Source organism: Myiozetetes cayanensis, unplaced genomic scaffold, assembly GCF_022539395.1.
Source record: "Myiozetetes cayanensis isolate MyiCay16 unplaced genomic scaffold, myiCay2020 scf1, whole genome shotgun sequence".
NCBI lineage: Eukaryota > Metazoa > Chordata > Aves > Passeriformes > Tyrannidae > Myiozetetes > Myiozetetes cayanensis.
Window position 1 is genome coordinate 108,202,884 of NW_026086604.1, and position 22,650 is coordinate 108,225,533.

At 36.3% G+C, this 22,650-nt stretch overlaps 1 protein-coding gene across 6 annotated transcripts in view; it reads right to left on the reverse strand.

Moving 5' to 3' along the window:
- The window catches only part of ATP2C1 (ATPase secretory pathway Ca2+ transporting 1), a 67,026-nt gene that overhangs the window by 19,611 nt on the left and 24,765 nt on the right, over positions 1 to 22,650 (reverse strand). For all 6 annotated transcript variants that reach the window (XM_050315504.1, XM_050315457.1, XM_050315465.1 and 3 more), the window contains 14 exons: positions 15,965 to 16,075; positions 14,892 to 15,008; positions 13,242 to 13,331; positions 10,531 to 10,566; positions 9,579 to 9,640; positions 9,104 to 9,212; positions 7,141 to 7,296; positions 6,517 to 6,585; positions 5,799 to 5,874; positions 4,883 to 4,949; positions 3,659 to 3,783; positions 2,315 to 2,412; positions 788 to 883; positions 590 to 679 (listed from right to left, as the gene is read on the reverse strand). In XM_050315504.1, coding sequence (XP_050171461.1) covers positions 590 to 679; positions 788 to 883; positions 2,315 to 2,412; positions 3,659 to 3,783; positions 4,883 to 4,949; positions 5,799 to 5,874; positions 6,517 to 6,585; positions 7,141 to 7,296; positions 9,104 to 9,212; positions 9,579 to 9,640; positions 10,531 to 10,566; positions 13,242 to 13,331; positions 14,892 to 15,008; positions 15,965 to 16,075 — 1,302 coding nt within the window. The remainder of the gene's footprint in view (positions 1 to 589; positions 680 to 787; positions 884 to 2,314; positions 2,413 to 3,658; positions 3,784 to 4,882; positions 4,950 to 5,798; positions 5,875 to 6,516; positions 6,586 to 7,140; positions 7,297 to 9,103; positions 9,213 to 9,578; positions 9,641 to 10,530; positions 10,567 to 13,241; positions 13,332 to 14,891; positions 15,009 to 15,964; positions 16,076 to 22,650) is intronic.

A 22,650-nucleotide genomic window follows, 5' to 3' on the forward strand; every position in this document is an offset into this window, starting at 1 on the left:
TTAATGTTCTCGAGTTCATTTGCCATCACAGACAAAAAAAAAAAATAATTAAGTGCTAAATCAAGTGCCTTGTTACATTTCTCAGTAACTGTAATCTGTGCTTCACAGCATTACAAAAAAAAAATTTTAAAAGAAATAAAGAACAACACCCTCTGTCCTTCCATCCACAAAAAATCCCTAAGTAGTTCAGCACAGTGTCTATAATTTAAACTACCTGCACCCTGCACTTAAGAGCTATAAATGCTGCAGGCACCTATACATCGGTTATCAGCTTCTCACTGCTTCTGATGAGAACTAGGAAAGAGACAGCACAATCAACAGTCAACAGGTAAATTAGTTTATGGCAGGTAAAAAGACAGTACTAAGTAAGTGCAAGAAGATCAAAACAGAGATTTGACTTCAGTCCTAATTATTTTTTTATTATCCATTAGAACACCCAAGATTTACAACAAGGAAACACAGGAGATGAGCAGCTGCCGTACAAATCTACGAGACCCAAAGGAAAAGAAAATGAGAAAAACAAAACCACAGCTTATTTCTACATACTTCCCACCTGCTATAAATCCAAAAAGCATCATCAGGTACTCACTTTCATAGCAAGTGCAATTAAGGCCCCTTCTGTTGGCTTCCCCATCAATGTGTTGTTCCTAATCAAAGCATCGTTGCACACACAACCGGCCTAAAAGTTGAGGAAGGAAAGGGGAAAACAGAACACAAAGTAAATGCCATACAAAGCTCTTGTGCTACATCATCATTTAAAACTCACCTCTCTGTGCCAAGATCTTACCTCAACAATTTTGCTAATGGATGGGTTGTTATAACCATGAATAACTTCACCATCGAGCATCACTTCTCCAAACCTGTTATAACCTACTCCAGTAACCTGCAAAACAAGGAGCCAAACTATCAACTACAGAAAATTTTTAAAATACCACTCATAATGACTGATTTTACTCAGTGTGCCTGGATTCTTCTTACTCAGCTTCTAATGAAGCAACACTCTGAGTTCAATGAAATACATTAAAGACTAATTTTTTTAACAAGTATCAACTTTATTCCTTAGCATAAATAAATGTAGTGTCTATTGTTTCCTTACAGCATTAGGCATGCTTTCTTTTTTTCCCCCTTTCTTTTGCTGTCTAATTTTTGTTGCCTATTCAACTTTACTGTGGTTAATAATGCATATCCCCTGCAGGGGAATGGAAGTACAGAGTAGAGTCCTACTTTCATCCAGTTAAAAAAAAAAAAAATAAAATCAGTTGAACAGCCTCTCAGTTGAGACCTCAGGAAGGTGTTAAAACCAGTAAAATTGTATTTTTAATGCACAAAAACCAGGCATCCCACTAGGATTCTAAAAAAGTCTTCATGTCTACAGCATTAACAGCTAATATGTTTCAGAGCCATTTCAAGTTCTCTTTCTGTTAGGATAAAGGAGCTGATTTGACTCAGATACAACTGTGCTAGTAGTAAAAGAAAAGCAGTTACAGTATTCCTACAGTATTCTAACAATAAAAAATAGCTATCAGGATATATAAGAAAACAGAGATAAATAACAGGAAACAGTAAGAAAAAATGCCAGTATTTAATGCTTACAAAAGAAAACGGCAAGACCACCTATTAAGTGTACTGTGGAAACAAACCCGGATCAAAGAGTTAGAGAATTTAAGAACTTATTTAAAACACTCCCAGTTCCACACCTCACCACTTTTCCACTCCTGCTGCTTTTGCTTCTCTTTTGTGCAATTACTTCTGCAACCCCCCAAACTCAACCACCACTCTTTCATGTCTGACTCCTACTTTCAACTCCATCCATTATAAAAAAAAATAAGAATGACAGTACATATTCAGTACGAAGGGTTCACACAATAAACTTGTGTCTTTTAAACTTGTCAAAAGCTAAAATGTCCCCATTTTAAATGTTTTTAACATGTAAATTTTATTTTTATGCACCTGAAACAGTAAAATAGCCTCAACTTTCTGTACTGAAGCCAAACACAATCTCTCAACTTGCCTTTGTGCTGTATCTAAGCATCTGTCTCTTATTGTGACCTACAGCCATCAAGAGATGCAAGAACTTAACATACTATACAAAAAAATTCTTCTGTTACCAGAAAAGGCTTGAATAACCACAACTCAAAAGCTGCAATACTAAATGTACTGAAGAACAGAAATGGTTGGAAGTTGAGGGACAGGAGTTTGGTGCAATAAATTTATGCTTTCCTGACAGATGCTTTACCTACAGTGTATTCAAGAATGTTTGAGCTGATATACAAAACAAAAAGGAAAATTCAAGCCGAAGCATCATGCCACATACCTCAGCATGTTGCCCATCAGAAGTAAAAATATGAGTAACAGTCATTTCATTCTTTGTCAGAGTACCAGTTTTATCTGAACAAATTACGTTGCAGCAACCTGAAATAACCAATTAACATTTATAAGACAATGTTTGTTTAGAATAACGTAACTAACAAAGCCAAAAGTATTCAAGTCAAGCAAATTTCTACAAATACTGCAGCTGTCTGTGAAAAAAAAAAAGTGAGATTTAACAAAAGACAGCAAATTTTCAAGTATTAATAGTTGTACAAGGTTCTTTGCAAGTCTGTCCAATAAACAGAAAAAAACTAATCAAAATCCCAAATTCACAACTCATCCAAAATACTTCCATTTACTACCTCTCCATTATTTTATTCTGCTGTATCTCAAACTACATTACTGAAATCTCAGTTGTGATTCCTGGTGACACAGAAAACTAAGGCCCTGCTTTACAGCAGTCATTCCTCTTTATTAAAAAGTACAATATTTATCTAACACCAGCAACAACACTTTAGTCACACAAGTGTGAATTACTGATAAACCTTCAAATTTCAATAAGCTTGAAAAGATTACAAAAATCTGAGATTTCTATATGCCTTTTAACTCAGGAATGGAGATTTGGATAGATTGTTGCAGCATCTTGACATTTCTGCACAGGATAGCAGGAACTGCAAAAGCAACAAAAACCCTTGCAACACTAATGAAACTCCACTAGAGGCATTGGAAAAAAATATTTCCAATCTTCAAATGCAAAAAGAAATTCAAATGCATCAGAATTATTCAACTTAGTATTTCTATTTCTGCTCCATGTTCTGTGCCTTACATTTTTTACGACTCAACATGCACACCGAATGTTTTTGAGCTTACATGTTTTTAAACAATTTTAAGTTTGAATATGAGTAGCATAACATCCTGAAGATGCATTATGATTAAAAAGCTTTTTCTAATATTCAAATCTGGATTTGTTTTCTAATGTCAATATCATTCATAAATTTACACCAAAGATGTTTAGTTTAAAAATCATTTCATAAGTCTTATTTAACAAGAACATCTTACAGCAAACAAGTTTGAAGAGTCTATATATCCAATCACTCAGATTAGAGTATTGCAAGCATGGCATGCTATTAACCGCTCATTTCACTTCAAAAAACAAAGTTAAAGCCCACAGAAACATCTACCTGAATTGCTACTGTGTAATAACCCATTCAATTTAGAAACGTTTAAAGATGTCACCACACTGCTAGCAAAATAAGAATACCTGCTTTGCTTTTATCATTAGTCATCAATTTTTTGGATTTCCTAACATTTGTATCAAAACACTATGTCTAAGTTAGTCTAGTCATACCTAAAGTTTCAACAATAGGTAGTTTTTTTACAATAGCCCGTTTCTTCACCATTCTCATCACACCAAGGGCCAGTGTCACTGTTACCACAATTGGGAGTCCTTCAGGGATTGCAGCTACGGCCAAACTGTAATGAAAGTAAATATACAAATCTCGTTTTTGAATGTTATACAAGATTACATAGTAATGATGCATTTACAATTCAGAACATTGTTTTTGTAGCTGTCTGGTCATTGAGGTTAAAACTGAAAGGAAGAAGCTGCCACGTGACTCTAGATGTATACCATTCATTAAAACATTCCACTGAAGACAGTAAAAAATGAAATAAATTAGATCATTTCTACTCATTATTTATGCAAAAGTATGAAGAAATGTTGGGGTAAGGGAGAAATTGATTGTACCTACTTTGCCTACACAAAATACTAATCAGGGCTGTGCAATGCAGCCCAGATCGTGAAGGATAAGTGTAGTCAGCACTAAATAGAACTAAGAAATGCCACAACTGATCAACAATGGCTACTGCCAGATCATAATGTGGCAGCAATTTAAGTGAGAGAATGGTACTCTTAAAAAATAAACAAATAAAAAGCATGATGACAGTGTAAACAAGATCACAATAACTCATTAGGCAATGCTCAAAGATGCAGCTTGGGGAGGGGGGGGAGGGTTTCCCCTCCACAAAAGGGTAAATATCCAGAGTCTGATCATCTCATTTAAAGAAACACTTCTGCCTTATGCACTGTCCATGTAATTAGTATCTCAGCAACTTTTCTAAGAGTACAGAGTTAGACCATCTAAATTCAGAGTTGTTCTCAGTAAACACCTGGGATTAAGTTTGCTTAATATGGTAGAAAATGAGCTATTGAACTACATGACACAAGGCTTGCAGTAACTTAGTTTTGTCAGATGCCTCTCATAAAATTACAGTTTATTATTAAATTACTTTATTTACTCAGTGATGAAAATTCAAACTGTACAACTCAATGCTTGTTTGCAGATGTTCCCCATGACACTCCAAAATCACCATACAAACGTGCAGTTTAAGAGACTGAGAGGAACATACTGCATCATTAAAAGTAAGTATAAATTTGCTTTTCTATTTTCATTTTTAATTATTTAACGTGAAGTTAAGAGCAGTGTGTGCAAGCATATTATAACACACATCACTAGCTTTCAGACATTTGCTGGAATGCATGATCTACACTATTTAAAACCAAAAATCTTACCTCACACCAATTGTGAACATATCAAGGATATGCTTTCCTTGCAACCAGCCAACTAGCATAATAACGCCTACAAAGAAAATAGTCGTTGGGAAAAATGTAAAACCAACATGTACTGTAGCCTCATGGGGACAAAAAAAAAAAAAGAAGCAGTCAAATAGCCAAAACCAAGCTTATCATTACACTACCTATAAAAAAAATCTGTTAGTTCTTTCACTGTCACAGCATGATTCCATTGAGGGAAGTATCTGTCAGTCAAGTTGCCCAATCATACCAACAGTGAGGTACTCACTAATGCACACCCTCAATCAGAAGACAAAGGCATATTGCAATTTAAAAGGAAGCATTTAAAGGACAAGAAGCAAGTCAGAACAGCACATTTGCAGGAAGATGCAAGTTAACGACCTTATGATCAGAGTTATGTCACATAGTAATTTTCAGATGACTAGTGGAACGAATTCATAAGCGGTCAATAAAATCAGAAGCCAAAATATTTTTTAAAAAGAGATCAAGCCTTCCATTTCCCAGGTCTACACATTAGTTTCCACTAGATAATAATCTGTAGTTATAATAATAATAATAATAATAATGGCCAGTCTTCGCGAGTGAAGATCCGGGGAAGGCCTTTCCACCTTCCAGCCTGCGCATTGGATTTTTTAGGTGAGACACAGTGTGCGCGGAACTGAGCCCACCCTTTAATCCTAAGGTTCATCTGCCGGGGCCAAGCGAGCTTGGACGGTGGCAGCGAGGTCCTCAGGACGTAGGTGGGTTGCCTTTAAGGGCTAACGAGCTCCATCTGCCCGGGGAGTGTCCCTGACCGGGAATCGAACCCAGGTCTCGGCAGTGACAGCGCCGTGCCCTTAACCACTAGACCACCAGGGGCTCCCAATCTGTAATTATTTTACATAAATTATCTTACCTATTATACCGAAGGAATACAAGGAAAGTTGTTTTCCCAGGAGATCCATGCTCTTCTGCAGAGGTGTCTTTGGAGCCTTGATAAATGGCAAACATGCAGCAGTTAGCAGGTTAACTGTATCATGTATTACTTCACAGGTGCAAAATTCAAGACAGTCAGTGAATAAGGGGCAGTTATGCCCTATGCTTCCATACGCTACTTACAGAAAATAGACTATTCTTTCATAGAGTTTAAAAAAAAAATTATTAGAAATATTCTTTCGGAGCTTTGTGATGTCTGCAACAAATTTAATACAAAAGGTCTTATTAAAAAATTTATTTAAAAAACCAAAACAACGTGCTGACTAAAAGCCACTGCACTTCTTCCAAGACCAAAATGCTCTTGAAGAGTAAAGCTGATTTTCAAAACAGAAGCATTAAAGCCATGGAAGGTAAATTATATCTCAAAAGGAATTTTTTCATTATCTGTAGAAAATTCGATTTAGCCAAATAGAAAACTATGTAAAGTTTTAGACAGGTTCAGAATATTATTTTCACAGTTAATATCTTTAAATCAGCTATGGATATTTTGTTGCACTGAATTCAGTTACTACTTTCATGTTCAAGAGCTACAATCTGCTTCACTAGAAGAAACAAAAATATTGAAAGCAACGTAATTATGTTTAACCAAGTTCCCATGGAATAAATTCAAAGTTTTAATGAATGAAATATATACTTACCTCTTCTGCTTGCATCATTTTAAAAACCTCCCCAAATTCAGAGTTTTCTCCTGTTCCAATAACTATCCCCTAAAAAAAACCACAAACCACACACAAAAATAAAGCCAATTCAAATCTGAGGTCTAATTTTAATGTTAGCGGTCGATCTTACAGCTTTGGGTGAAATAGCAGGCAAATTTTCAGCCTGCTACAGTTGTTAACTTTGTTTATGAAATTATTCTTGTCACAAGTAGAGATTTTTTCCTAAAAAACATTTTGTCTCTGTGAAACAAATTACTATTCTGTGCAATGCCAAAATACTTGTTGACTACCAGTAACAAAACTCAAAAAGGGTAACACCTACACTGCACCACAACTGAATTTTCAGTTACAGATTTTCAAATGTGAATGTAGCTCTAGAAGCAAATCACCACATCCTTAGAGAGAGGAGTTTCATATCATCTGCTCCCTACAAATTTGAGCTCTCCTGGCCCTAGTTTTCTTATTAAACCAGTGTCTGAAAAAGCACCAGTGAGAAGAGCTCTGCAGATTATCACACTAATGACTGAAAGGTGAACTTTAAAAATAAGAACTTCAAATTGTCGAAACACGGAAAACGCTCTTCTCTATCAATAATGATTTTACCTTTGCTTTTCCACATCTGACCAATGTCCCCATGAAAGCAATATTGCTCCTAGAAGTAAGGTCTCCATTGGTTGCTGCTGGCTGAGGAGCTGTAGATTTAGAGCAAGGAGCTGTCTCACCTGTGAGACTGGATTCATCAATGGAAAGGTCCACAGCCTTTGAAAACAAAACAGGTAAAACACATGAAAATATTTTGTTAAGTAGCTGGAAGTGTAAACCTAAGTTTCAAAATTTTGACCGTTAAAAACATATCCAGTTTATTCACATGGTAAGGAGCCTGTCAATATCAACCACCTTCTAAGGATCAACAAAGCAACAAACCCTCCTAACAAAGCTCTCACTTAAAAGAGCCAAAGGTGGAAGATGAAGATGCCACTTTGATACTGTTCAGTTATAGCCATGAGCTCTGCAATTTTTATCATCACTACCAAAAGGAAGAGTGTTTCAAGTCTACGCTGTTCCACGCATGTTAGTTCTTGGCTTTAGAGAAAAAACTTGATGGACCGCTCATTAACATACAGAAAACTTAGGCCAGAAAAGATTTTCAAATATGTTTTCAAGAACAAGATTGCCCCTGCAAGATTAGACTACTGAAAAAAAAAGTTAACACATATAAACGACTTCACAAACTAAACAGTGCCTAATTATCACTTCTACTGTTTTCAGGACACATCAATGAGAACACTAGAAGAAATGAGAATACAGAAGAAATCTAGATCCTTCTCTGAAAAGATGATTTCCAAATGATCCTCTTCTTTAAAACCCACCACCTTATAGCAATGCCCAGTAGACACAAGATGAAAATAAGATGACAAGCTCTTATTTTCAAATGATCTGCAAGACTACTTAAGGATGACAAAAAAACTCATCCAGTGTAGGGCTGCAGACGGATGAGAAACCTCTAAATCCATTTCTGCTTTCCTTTGTAAGAGGTCCAAGACTGCTGCTATCATAGCATGATACCAGCTATGAGCAAGAAAGTAGGTGCTGCTGCAACAGCAGTTTCATAACAATGCAGAGATGATACAATTGCCAAGGGAAGCAGAAAGTATTTGCAAACGCAAAAACAAACCCACTCAACTACTAACTACACCACAGGGGCTAAAAACATGATCCAGACAAATTTATCAAGAGCAACATAAATTTGCCTCAGAAACTAGTTCATTTAGACTTTGTCTATGAAATGCACACTGATTAATCAAGTATCAACAGTGGATAAACTGAACATATAGATCATCATATCTAGAAATTATTTCAACATGATAGATAGCCCAGATACTGGGCATACTGAGGATGCCCAGTCTGACAGAAAAGTAATGTGAAATTCAACCAAAACCATCAAAATAAGCAAGATGAATATATATATACCCATTACACTTCATTTTTAGAGAATATACAAATACTACTATAGTGCTATTGCTTCAACTCAAACACTTCCACCAGTGCTAATATCACAGGTTAAATATTGCATAACCCAGGAGATATAACGACACACACTGATGAAGAAGTATCAAAGAGAAGATTACACCAGAACAATTTCTTTTTTTTTTCAATATTTCATTATTAATGAACACAGGAACTATACCCTAAATTTCATGCAAATAAAGACTGAAAATCAGTTACCTGCAACCAGTTGCTAAAATATCTTAGCATTCAGACTGAAAACAATACTTTTGCAACATGTTTAGCATTGAGGGGAAAAAAAATAAAATTTTCAACAACACATTACTACATAAAATTCACAAATTCTTTCCTCTCATGTCCCATGTTAAAAAACTACATACACTGGTTAAGAATGCATGATCACATTTGGAAAGTAATTACTTCAAATTTTCTACCGAGACAGTTGTGAACTTCAAACGAGACCACCCACTGCACTTCAGCATTCAGCAGTTATCTTCCCTTCCCCTCTATCCCACAAGAAGGAAAATTATGAAGCATTAAATCCGTTTTACGCACATACCTCAAATAACCGTAGATCAGCCGGGACTCTGTCTCCAACTGACAGGCAGACGGTGTCACCTGGCACTAAATCTCTCGCAAGGGTATGTTCCACCCGACCTTCTCGTACACTGCAGGTAAAAACATGGACAGCGGTAGGAGCGTCTCCTCCGGCATTTTGTCTGAGAAAGGCATTCATGCCCCTGACTACACGTTGCAACGTTACAGGTGTCAGCAAAATATTTCTAATGTGCTGCTTTTTTTCCTAGAGGTTACATCTCAGTTGCATCATTTGAAGGGTTCAGAGAGGCAACAACGTGGTGTAGTTTTTTAGGCCCATAAAACGATCTTTAAAATCAGGAAAAGTGAAGTGTGTTCTATGTCAGTGTAAAAACTTGATGCAAAGGAAGTAAGTTCAGTAAAATCTTTTTCATTTACTCATTTCAGACTAAATGTCATATGATTTAATTTAGGACTGAAAGGATAAAATTACATACCAATGGCATTCTGGAGGCACAAGTTTACTAAGCTCTTCAAGAGATTTTTCTGATCTGTACTCCTGCAGAGACATTGTTTAAAAAATAAAGCAGATAATATTTTTAAAACAGGGAAAAGTTTCACAATATAAGACAGAGCCACTGAAATTTATTTTATCAGTGAAGCTGTATTAAGCAATATTCCAAAAAAATCAGATAAAAGAAGACATTCAACAGTTCTGCATTAGATACTTTAAAAAGCAAACATGGTCCAAACTCTGAAAAATTTCCAGATTTGCCTACATGCATTTCTTCTGAAAGAATAGCACAAGTCCTTTGCATTTCCTTCATTATCTTCAGTTATTAGTAATACTTGCAGTAACACTTCTAAACTCAGGGATTAGACACCTTTTCTGAATTCTACAGTTTAACAAGTTAGTACCAAAAGTACTGTGCTTTTAGCTCCCGGAGAACTAAGGTAACAACTCATTATCTAACTCAATAAGCAGAGTACAGAATTCAAGTAATTAAAGATATAAAGCACAAGTACAAAGCAATTTTGATTCAGGTACACACTGACTAAAGCTGTGTAATTACACAACAAAAACAACTTTAAAACTTAGGAAACTGCTTAGATGATCTTTTTTCCCCATCTCTGCACAAAATTGAAGCAAGAGCTACATTTTCAAAATCTTTTTTATGATGTTAAATTCTTAAGTACTTCTAACTGTTTACTCCAAGGGCTTCTTTACAAGTACTCTTATGGCTGAGTATAATACTGATACAGGTGCATAAATTTCAATGTGGTTAAAGCAGGACAAATCATGCACTTTAGAAAAGGCAAAAGACTTCGATGAAAACATGTTACTCAATCATTCACAGCACAATGCATCAAAACAACTACTTCAGTCTTATTAATAAGAGTTTACACAAAAGCAATACTCTTATTTGGACAACCCAACAGCTGTCTTACCTGAACGAAGGCAACTGTAACAACAATGAGTATTGCCTGCAAGAAAACAAAACCATGTGAGACAAAAGAATTTCAAATTACCAAGAAAGTAAGCAATCACATTTGGTTTTGCACATATTAACAAGATGATTTGGAAACAAACTTTCTCATGCTCAAAATCACTTGGTATCCCTGGGGTCTGTTCCAAAAGAAATGGCATTATCGATTTACACCTGCTTCAGTGATGTCCAAGGATGTGATAACCTGATTTTACTAAAAATAAGATTAATAACTTGATAGCAAACTTGAAAAACTTCCTTTGTTTCCTGTTTCTAAATGGTGAGCAAGAGACAGCATGGAAAGACACAAATAGAAAAACTGACTGGTGTTCTCTGTGAACAAAACAAAGGTGTGTTAACTGCTACAGGGCATCACAGATGTTGTTTTATTCAAATAACCAGATAACAGAAAGACTAAGAATCAGTTCAAGACTACATATAAGGCAGCTGAAAAACTGATCTGCAGTCATAAAATATCCTAGCAAGAAAAACAAGAGGAAGATGAGTAACTCAGAAACTCTGCCCCAACACCCAAGGAGAGAGACAGGACACCAGGCACTCCCCAAACAGCTGAGATGCCAGAGATCCAAAACTAAAAAGTTAAAAAAAAAAAAATTGCTCATTAGGAGGAATCCAAGATAAGTACACTAAGGCCTCAATAGCAAGCCTTCATAGTCCCCCATATCAAATACAATTCTGGTCACAAGACTTCAACATAAACATCATGGGCCTTCTAAGTACATGATGTGAAAGCGTATGAACTAATTAAATCTATAACAGGAAATAACAATGATCACTTTGTTGTAAAGTAAGTCTCATCTTCTCCTTCAATACACTCGTGAATTGAGTTTTCTTACATTAACTGAGTTGTTACACTCATTTCTTACAGAAACATAACACAACATACATTAATTAAGCCTTTAAAGTACACACAACAACTACTAAAAATATCTAAGATACTCTTGAACTCAACTAAAGCCACATAAATCCAGGAAATCTGCCTTTTTTGTGATACTAGCATTAGCTTCACCAACTGAATACTAGGAAGTAACTACATAAATATTCCATCTTTCCATGGAATATTTCCATCACAGCTACACGTGCTTCTTTTGGAGGCAATATTACATTCTACAGATCATTCTACCTGGCACAGCTTTGCATTCCTAGCCTCATATCAATGGAAAGTAGTATGTAACTATTTTATTTTTCTTTTAATCTTCATCAGTTCCCAGTTCAGAGCAGAAAGTTATACCTTTGCACCAGCAGAGCTAAAAGGATGGCAAAGGTAGCTCAAGCCAGCACTGCCACCAAAAGTAATATATGTCACTGATCTTTAGCAGCAAACTAGTTTTTTTGATAAGGTTCTGAACACAAAAATATAGTCATAGAAAAGTTGCACTGTCATCTGAAAATGAAGTAAAACAAGCATTCACTCAGTTATAAAGTGGTCATTCATAATAATAAGACTAAATGGTAGAGGATAGTCAGAAGTTAGACAAACACCACAACTGATAAACTTTAACTCAATCACACCTTTTTCCTCCATATTTTAAGACACATCGACCAATGTTCACAAAGCCATTGAAAGACTCCTTCTCAGGCTGTAGCACAGAATGTAGAAATTCCTGCTCCCTTACACTAATTGCCTTGTTCTTTTCTCATTGCCTTGCTCAAGAGAGCTAAGAAATAGACTTAAGGGCACTAACCAAGGGGAATAAAACCACAAAATTATTCGACTTTCAGCCACAATAATTAAATAAATTTCATAATACAATAATTTACCTAAATCCAACTTAGGAACACAATAGACTATTCCAAACTAACACTATACTCAAATTCAAAATTGCAAGTTTTTTCTTTAAGAAACCACATAGTTTATCTTCCAAAGACAACTATTTTCTTTCCAAAAAAAAGAGAGGGGTTAAAAGCAAACCTTCGAGTACCGTGAGTTATGCACAGAAGTAAAACTCAATACAGGAATTGCAGAGGTAAGACAAGAGAAAAAAAAAAAAAGAAAAACCAGTCAGAACTTCCCTCTAGTCATACAGAGATCAAGATTACCACCTATCACCCCAAAAAGGTCAAAAGGATTAGAATTTTCTTCCCTGTGTCAATTGCAATTACGAATGTTTATGAGTACTATATTTGGCTCACTAGTTTAGCACCCTATTTAACTGCAAGCTTCTACAAAAAAATTACTATTTCAGCTTCTATCATTCTTCTGTGATTTCTAGAGAGCTCAGGTTACACTTCTTTTTCATGTTTTAAAATATTACATCTCTCAAGTAAATTCACAGAAGGTTTATGTTGGTTTCAATTTGAAATTAAAACACAATTTAAGATTAAAATTTCATAGAACATGCCAAAAACATTGCTCCTCTGAACAAATGCCTAAAGACAGGCATTTTAACCAACAGAAGAGTAAAGATGCAAGAAGCAGTCAGAAAATTATTCAAAAATGTATTTTGATACGTATTGCTGCTATCAATCAAGGAAAAGAAAAAAACCAAAACCCACCCACAAAATAAACAGGTTTAATGACAGCATACAAATCAAACTCATAAACTGCAGTCAAGTGATCCCACCCCAAGTTGTCATTCGTGTGATGTTGAACACACATGTGGTCACACATTCTGAAGTTCTCCCAAGGAAGACAGAATTTCAGTTCCTTACCACAGTGATACTGACAGCATCATCAAACTGATGCATTACAACACTGATGACTGCAGATGCCAGGAGAAGCATAATAAGGGGGTTTTTAAACTGCAACGAAACAGAACAGTAATTCAGCCACACTCTTGACAGAAAGGCCATTTCATCTACCCCTCAAAGCACATCAGATCTATTTTTGAAGCATATTATTCTATTATTAAAATATTTATAACCTACCAGTGCAAAGAAAATCTAACTCTGTGCAGTTCAGATGTTTGCTTGAGGAGTTTTCTTTTAAATATCAAAGACCTTGAATAGACTGTATTCAATATGCAACAGGAGAAGAATGTTTCTTACATTTCTTGATGCACATTTTAAATACAAAAAGAATAATCTCCTATAATTGTTTATACTGTATTTAAAAATACAAAAAGAAGCCTGAAATACATTCAAAAAGTCTTTGAGGTAAAAGACTGATCCTGTTCCCAGCAACTGATCAGTATTAAGGCAGCAATATATTTCTTAACTGTTAACTCACGGTTTCTTGTTTTACAAGACACCAATTTTCCTTTTATACCATATGATTTCCTTAGATTTTTAAGTCTAAAATAATAAAGGACCTTGCTTCTATGACAGCTAGCTAGTTGCTAACACAGTGATTTTTTTCAGAAACTCTATAAAAAAGAACATTCCAACAATTCAAGTGAAGAACATTCTAAAAGCATATCTTATAAGCATATTCAAGGCAAATATGCACCTTAATAAATCCCATCTAAAACAGATCTGGATAATATGTCTTAGAAGTGTTCTGATGCATCAGACTAATTGACCCTGTACATGGGAAAATAAAGCATTAATGCCAAAGTATAGCTAGTACGGGATGATGTTCCCACTGCTATCAGCAGCAGAGCACTGGATATCTTTTTAGTCACTCCCATGTAACACAGGATCTCTAGAGTCAACCATCTATTACTTCAAGGTTGCACTGAAATGTTGACCAAAATATTTAACATTGCAAATTCATTAGAAAAGTCTTCTGTGTAGGTATCTTGTGTAGCGAGGGGGCAGGAGGAGTAGGTAGGAGAAAGCAGTGACACTTTCAGATACACGTATCAGGTATGTATACATGTCTCTGAGATATATCACACTGATAAAGAAAAAAAATTCACACTTGACTCTTGCCAGTTCTGCTTAACACCAGAATCAAGACTGGTCTCACCTCCATCCTCAATTCAAAGGCAGCAGTTTTGCTTTTCAAAATTCCCTTTGTCTATCAAGTTATTCATATTGCATATTCCATTTAAACATTTACCAACAGCCAAATGTATTGTTCTACGACCTTAGTACAACTCAGGACCAAGTTTGACTACAGAGAAGTTTATTCTGCTTTTCTAGCCCTCAGGTTAATTATGAATGGCATCCTTTGTCTAGGTATGAACACACATTGAAGAACAAATCACTTAATCGAAACACTAGTATACACCTAAACAAAAGTTTTTTCAACAGGTAAATCAGATATAAATTATAGAAGCTGCAATTTTCCATTCTACTACACTTTTCCCACTTTTATAAAAATGTGTTTATGTACACAAAAGCTAGGTAAATGAAAATAACAAGCAAAACCACTGAAAAGTATTGAAACTAAAAAGTAGAAAGGACAAAAACATTCACCTGGGATATATATTTTTTCCACAGTGGTTCATCTTCACTAATATCAAATTCATTCCATCCATGGAATGCCCGTCTATGACAAACTTCACAGTTTTTTAAGCCATTCTGAAGATTAGCCTATTAAAATACGCAAAGAATAAAGCAGTCAGCAAGCAATTACACTGAAAAGCTAGACTTCAAAATAAATACCAATACCAAAATATACAGCCTTAGATTATAAACATTTGCACAACATCCGAAAGTCAAGTCCGGTACTAAATGTTTGTATGACAACAAAAACTAACAGGTTACTATTTTAAAACTCCATTTGGCAGTATTTAAGAGATTGAACCAAAAAGTCACGTAAGAACTACAGAAGCAGATGTTGCTTCACATCACTAAATGACTGCTGATCTTCCCTGCGGAAAACTCTACAACAAACCAAACTGTGGGCATACTTCAGACTCCTGAGGATGATGTCAGGAGTTCAGCTGCTCAGCCAAACGACAGCAATTGCTTCCAAGTCTTGAGTTGTCAGTGACCAACATTTATCATGGTGTACTCCACGGGCAGTCAAGCATACAGAAGATGAAAAAAAGACCATCTATCATGAAAATTAACCCAGATTCAAGGGTTCATAAATCTGTCAATGGGCAGCTTATTCAGTCCTGTTTCTCCAGCTTAAAATGGAGGCTACCAAAATAAATTAAGGACATTAAGGATTCTGTAGGGAAATGGGAGCAATTAAAAAAAAAAACAAACCAACCAAAAAAACCATGACAGAATTTTATAACAAGACTGACTCCAGGATTTTTATTGACAAATAGCCATCTTCAAAGCACGCAGAAATCCAAACATTTTCAAGCTGACTCTCAGTCCCCCTCCAAATACCCAATTTTTTTTGAAAATATTAAGAGATTAGAGTATTTCAAGTAACAATTTAAAAATCAACTTGCTTTTAGAAGCAGCCAATAGCTAATATCAAAATGTATGATAACACATCAACTTTCAATTACAAGATCTGTCCTTAAGAAATACCAGACTTACTGTTTGGTAACATCAGTGCATTCTTAAGAGATGTAAAAACTACTTACTTGCAGGATACTTGCTACTTCATCAACTGGCAATTCACTTGCTTTTTTTGAAGACAGTACAGGAATCATTGTCTCATTGTCACCATCAGGGATTTTTTGAAGACGTGCAACCTAGAAACAAAACCAAAGTCTGAAGGGGAGCACCAGTGTTTCACTTCAAATGATGCACACCAGAGCCATTCAGTATTAATGCCATTAAAGGATAGTTTTTTATAAACACTGCCCTTAAAAAAAAAAATCTACAATTCAGCATATTTTCATGCAGTTACCACTTGCAATAATAAGAGAAAACATTGGACATGCAACTGAGAAGTCTCAATTTCTATAGCAATGTGTTCAGTGATGAAAAAGATTCTACCAGTTAAATATGTTAATAATCTTTTAGCTCATTATCATCAGTATCTGGTCAGAAAGTTATCACTCCAGATAAATTTCAGTGCCTGCTACTTTCTGCTCATTAATGAAGTAGAAGGAGGTTTTTCAAGCAGGTCTATTTAAATCTTCTTGTACACAAAGGAGAAACACCATTAAGAAAACCTCAAAGAGCAGAGATGCAAGTGAAATCATGAAATTTGACTACAGTACAAAAGTTTCAACCCAATCCTATGAAAAGTTATGTTTTCCTGTAATTTTAGGAAGTTAAAATTTTGTGAACTGCAGAACGGTGCAATAACAACATCGATTGCACAGCTCAGCACTGCTTTGAAATTTAATGAAACCTCAGAGTTTATGATTCTTGCTTATTAGATGAAAAGCTGAAGTGATACTCTTTCTTCCTGCTCACTATTTTACTGCACCCACAGTTAGTAACCTGCCATCATGCCACACACACACACCCCCACTCCATTAGCTGGAAGACACCCAACATGCAAACATGCAGACCACAGAAATGGCTTTAGCATTACACTTTCAGAGAATTTCAATAGGTGGGTTTATGCTTTAGAAAATAATTACAGTATGTGTTGTATAAATCTCCTCTAGGGATGCTCAGACTTAAAATACTTCAAGATTAAAAGATTCCAGCATTTTATGCCCTAAAAGAGGTATGACAGTCTTCACTTTCCATATCGCACACTGTTAGCCATGCACTCGAATATGATGGCTCTGTAGCTACCAGACACCAGTTTAGGGCTGAAAACCATTAAGCCTAAGTGCTGTTCCAAAACAAACCCACAAACATATGACTTTGACCAAGATGACACTACAACTTCAATAAAAATGCTGAGAAACCAAACCTTCCCAGTAAGAGCAGGCAGAAGTGAACTGACAGCCATTACAAATTTTAGTGTTGAGAAAAATCTTTTTCCCTGCACCAAATGACATCGCTGCTAAACACAAATAACAACTCCAAAAAAGGATACATAACTGATCATTTCCCTAATATTATCAATTAGGACTTTGGGAAGTTTAATAACATGATTTTAAAGGATATTTTAAGAATTCAAATATCCTTAAACAGAAATGTTAAGGTACTGTCAGAGATTAGGGTTTTTTTCCAAATAAATCTTTATTAATGCAGAACTACTGTGATACAACAAAGCTTATTTTGACAAGCTTTTTGTGACACTCAAAAAGCCATTCATTTTGAATGTGTTTCATTCACATTATCTCCCACTTTTATGAAGAACACTGTATTGTATGCAGTGAAAAAACCTACAGAGAAAATCTGGTATAGCATCAGAAAGATAAAGGCTCAGAAGGTCTTTTTATAGCCAGCTCCTTTCAACAGAGTGAAATTACATATTGTATGACAATTCTGGATGATCCTCATCTAACTTCTAAAAACCTTTTATAACCTATGTAGATTAAACTACACTTGTAGTTCAGAAAAGAACAATTTCAAATATCTAACACTTTGCCACAAACTAAATTCAATTGCTCAGACAGTGAGAAACGGATCACTCTTCCCTTCACAAAATATGAAGTGGCTAACACCAAAAGATTGAAGCCCAAAAAACAGTCATGCTTACTATCTGCTGGACCACAATAACTGTATTCAAGCCAATGATTTTGCTTTTACTATGCATTAGTTCCAGAATACAAGAGAAAAATTACTTATTGAATACTGTTGGCAAGTGCTCTCTGAAGTCTTCTGCACTGCTGCCCAGGGCTGCACACCAGAGATCTGGGCTTCTGCAACACCTTCTAAGGTCTCCAACAGAAGCTATTCCCAAAACCACAGCATTCTGTACTAAAGGAGACAACCCACATATAGCAAGATGCCTTCCCATCCTATGCTGCAATTAATTTTCAGGTATTCATCAGCTGATACCTTAAAATAGTTCAGCACTTCATTGCAGGCCAAATTTTTACACAGATAAAGAAAATGTGGGCTAAGAAATTATACTGGTCTATGGCAGATATCAGATAGGTAGCACGTACATAATCACTGAAGCTTCTGGAGCTATGACTACAGCTTCCCATCCCCCACTTGCAGCTAACTCTACTAAGGAACAAAGCAGCAGGATGCTAACTAACAAAAATAAATAGCTGCCTCAGGAAGGGCTTTTCTTGGACCACTTCCAGTGTACACACTATAATTTCTAGGCCAAGAAATACGCATCAATCATATAACTATGGAACTGTGACCAAAGTATGTTTATGAAAATTAATACAAATCTGTCTGGAAGGGTTACACTACCAGAAATTCACAGTTCCTTTCTCTTTTCTCTGAAGAAAAATCTAGTTAATTAGTCAACAGTAGCGTATTACTGTTTCTTCTTCCTCAGATGCTACAAGAGCCTTTCTACCCTCTTTCTACCATGACCAATACCAAGTACCAACAACTTACCTCCAACTTTGTTTTTCTCAGCTTAGCAAGATGAGTCCATTTTAATCATCAGGGTTCAGTGACATCAAGATACTTTTACAATTATCTTTAAGGGGAAATTTTAGCCCTTCTTGTTCGGAGAGTGCAAATGGTGGGACATTCACCATGAGCTGTCTAAAAATTGAGAACACTCTCATAGCAAAATCTATTTTTAAACAAACTGGTGACCAAAACACTTTGGCTAATTAGCTAACATAAAGCCCTGTAAATGTTGCATAAAGCTACTCAACTGACCTCAAAGGGCAAAACATAAAGGTAGTAGAAAAACAAAATTCTAGTGAACAGCAAAAGTGAAAAAAACACCTCAGATGTTCACAAAACAATGACATTTAAGTTGAAGTACTGAGAGAAATTTTGATTCTTTCTTTGGGATTCTTTCTTCTGAATCTTTGGGTCCACCTGAACAGCTCACTAAGTCCACCTTAATCTATCCCATCAGTCCCGATAAAACTAAACCCCTTTCGAACCAACTCAAGTACTACAAAGACCTTTCAACTTATTTGTAATGATCCACATGTAAGAAGACTATTGCTGGATGAGCAGTTAGTGACCCACATTCAGGTACATGACTGTCACAGATACCAAGTGATCATTACTGAGTCATGCTGTGTCTAATCAATAGCACAATTAATGAATGCCCACATAATCAATGCGTAACTAATCAATGTGCACTTCATTTTAGGCACAGTACACTGTCTTTTCCACTTGAAGTATTACAAGCACCTTACTCAGGAACTGCAGTTTTATTAATCGTTATTAATATTAGAGCATGTTGTCGAAGAGACAACAAAGCCTACATTCCAGACGCGACTGCTATGATGGATTCAGTGATGGATGAATCTGTACTGTGAGCAAAACCACGTGACAGTACTAACAAACAACAAGCAAACAAGATCTACAGTGTGCCAGGCCCTGACCAGAGATCCATCCCAAGCCACATCGTCTCAGGATTACAAGCATCAGAAAGGACATATGATTTTATAACTTGCTATCACCTTTTCGGAGTTATTACTCGTGATCTGCCTTTCAAGTGTTCATGCCTTTCTTACTGAGATCTTATTTAGAGATCTTCTTATCTAGAGATCAACTAGATGTCAATAGGCACAGAGGTTTGAGTCTCCATGTGTTTGTGCGTGGACTTTGGAAACAATTCTTGCTAGGCAGACTCTTGGCTGGGAAAAGAATCTTTAAGGAAAAGATTCTGCCCAGAATGGAAGTAATCCTCTTTTCTGACAGTTCCATCAGATACGGAGATTCAGTTCAAAATCTTCTACTCATTAGGACATGGTGGCTAGAGGTTTTGGAGAGCCAGATCTTTAACTATCTTATTGTCCACCTTAATAGATCATTGCTCAGCATCACAGCTGTGATTCCACAGAGTCTCTAGCTAACAATCACCTAAAAAATATCTATTTCACTAGATGTTTATGCCATGTTACCCTCCCCTGTTTGTCAAGAAGGCAAGGTGCTCCTGGAGCTTCAGTACAGGTCCCAGCCACAGAACAACGGAGAAGTGATAACAAGACACAGCAAAAAGCCAAGCACACAACATACAAAAAAAAAAGGCATAAGGCAAACTTAATAGTTACAGTAAGCCCTAAACCAACTGCATAGCCAGAAGCAAAGCCTAGAAGCACAGGAGGATTCCAAAAGTGGAGCTAAAGCAGAGAGGAGCACAAAAGAGCCCTCAGACTATTCTGAAACAAGTAATATTCAACATGGTTGACTATGGTTGGCATGGTGACTATGATGCAATTTTCTCTGTGAAATTAAATCAAATTTTAACAGGAATTAAATCTTCAGAGATTTTCACCAGTTATGCGAACAGAAGAAGCAGGTGGAAGAAGCAGAGTGTAGCAGATAGGGATTTAATAAAATAAATAAAAATCAGTGCACTCAAGTTCACAATCCATAAACGCAGACAAGCTACAAACTTACCTTGATTAGGTAAATTCCAATTTTTAATGTCTTTTTCTTGGCTTTTGAACTAATTTACCTACATTTTAATTATGTGCAGAAAATTGGAACTTACATTGGGGAAGGCTTTATCTATACAGACTGCACTGATACAATTGTGTGTACCTAATACATGATTATATCATGAAGGCCATTTATGACTGATTCTCAACTAGCAATTTCTCAAAAGAGCCTCAAAATCCTGTGAATTTAGATATGATAAATACTCAAGTACTGTGACTGACCAATAAACCCCTGTAACAGAAGGCTCAGAGGGGGCAACGGCAAAGCACCCACAAAGCTCAGGAAATAATGCACGGTGTGACTAACCATAGCTGTTGAAATGAGTGTAACTACTTCAACTCACTCGGTGGGGACTCCACAGTGGCCTTTGCTTTGGAAAAACAACTAAATCCATTGAGTGGATCAACTGCTGGTGTGAATGTCTCTCCCTGATTTCATCAAAAGAATGCTAATGTCTGAGTTTGGATCCCACACCATGCTGGTCTGGCTTATGTTGCTTGGTCAACATATGCACTGAACCACTGACAAAAGTTCAAAGGAGAGTAGCACATGGGATTTCAACCCACATAACCCTTTCTAGCAAGGGGGATGACCAGCATCACGATGGTGCAGATGTTATAGAGACTGAAATGGGAATCACATTGGTACTGCAACTGAACTGTGTATTTCGATTTCTGCATTTTGCAAAGTTTAAATTAAAAAATATACTGAAAACATAATACAAATGTGTTGTTCTTCCAAAGCAGAAATCCCACATAACATCAAGTATCTTCAAACACACACATTTGACACCACAGAATCAATTCGGTTGGAAAAGACCTCTGAGATCAAGTCCAGCCTATGACAACACTACCACATCAACTAGACTATGGCTCTAAGTGTCACATCCAGTCCTTCCTAAAATATCTCCAGAGACAGTGACTCCACCACCTCCCTGGGCATTCCAATATCTAACCATCCTTTCAGTGAAGAAATTCTTCCTAGTGTTCAACCTCAACCTCCCCTGACACAGCTTAAGACTACATCCTCTTGTCCTACTGCTGGTTGCCTGGGAGAAGAAGCCAAGCCCCACCTGGTTACAACCTCCTTTCAGGTGGTTGTAGAGAGCGATGAGGTCACCCCTGAGCCTCCTCTTCTCCAGGCTAAACAACCCCAGCTCCCTCAACCATTCCTCATAGGACTTGAGCTGCAGATCCATCACCAGCTTCATTGCCCTTATATTCAACATTACACCCTCCACATGTGGATTATCCAAAAGAACATGGTCAGAGAACATTATACCCTGACACCTACCTCTATGGGAAGTAATGTTGTTTTCTTTGAGCAAGAAGTGGCAACACTCATTCAACACAAACACCCACGACCAATTTGCAAAAAGACTATTTTGTCACTGCAAAGAGTTGACCCTTCCTGCCCCTCAAAATGTTGTAATGAGTCTCTTGTGTTCTACCAGGTATGGTTTGTTCAGGAAAAGAAGTACTTTTTGAGGGCTTTGGAAGTTACTGTATACTGTCTTCATTTGAAATACATTTCTTGGAAAAGCTTGATGATTTTTCACTTCTGGGGAAACAGCTGCAGCAGCCCTGTATTCTAATATTCAAAATGAATTTGTTCCTATTCAACAGTACTTTAGTTAAAACATTTTACCAGGAGCCCCCACATCAAAGAAAGTGCACACAGAAAAGTTCGGACTCTAAAAAAGGCAGAAAAAAAAAGAGAAACACTAATTTGCATTAATGATTTCTCCTTGGAGAGTAATTTCTACCCTGAGAGGTCACATAGTTTCAGCCCCTTGACATTGTGTGTTATTTCACAAGACTTTATAGAAAAATGGCAATATTTAATCTGGTCCAGACACCACCCATTAACCAAAGAT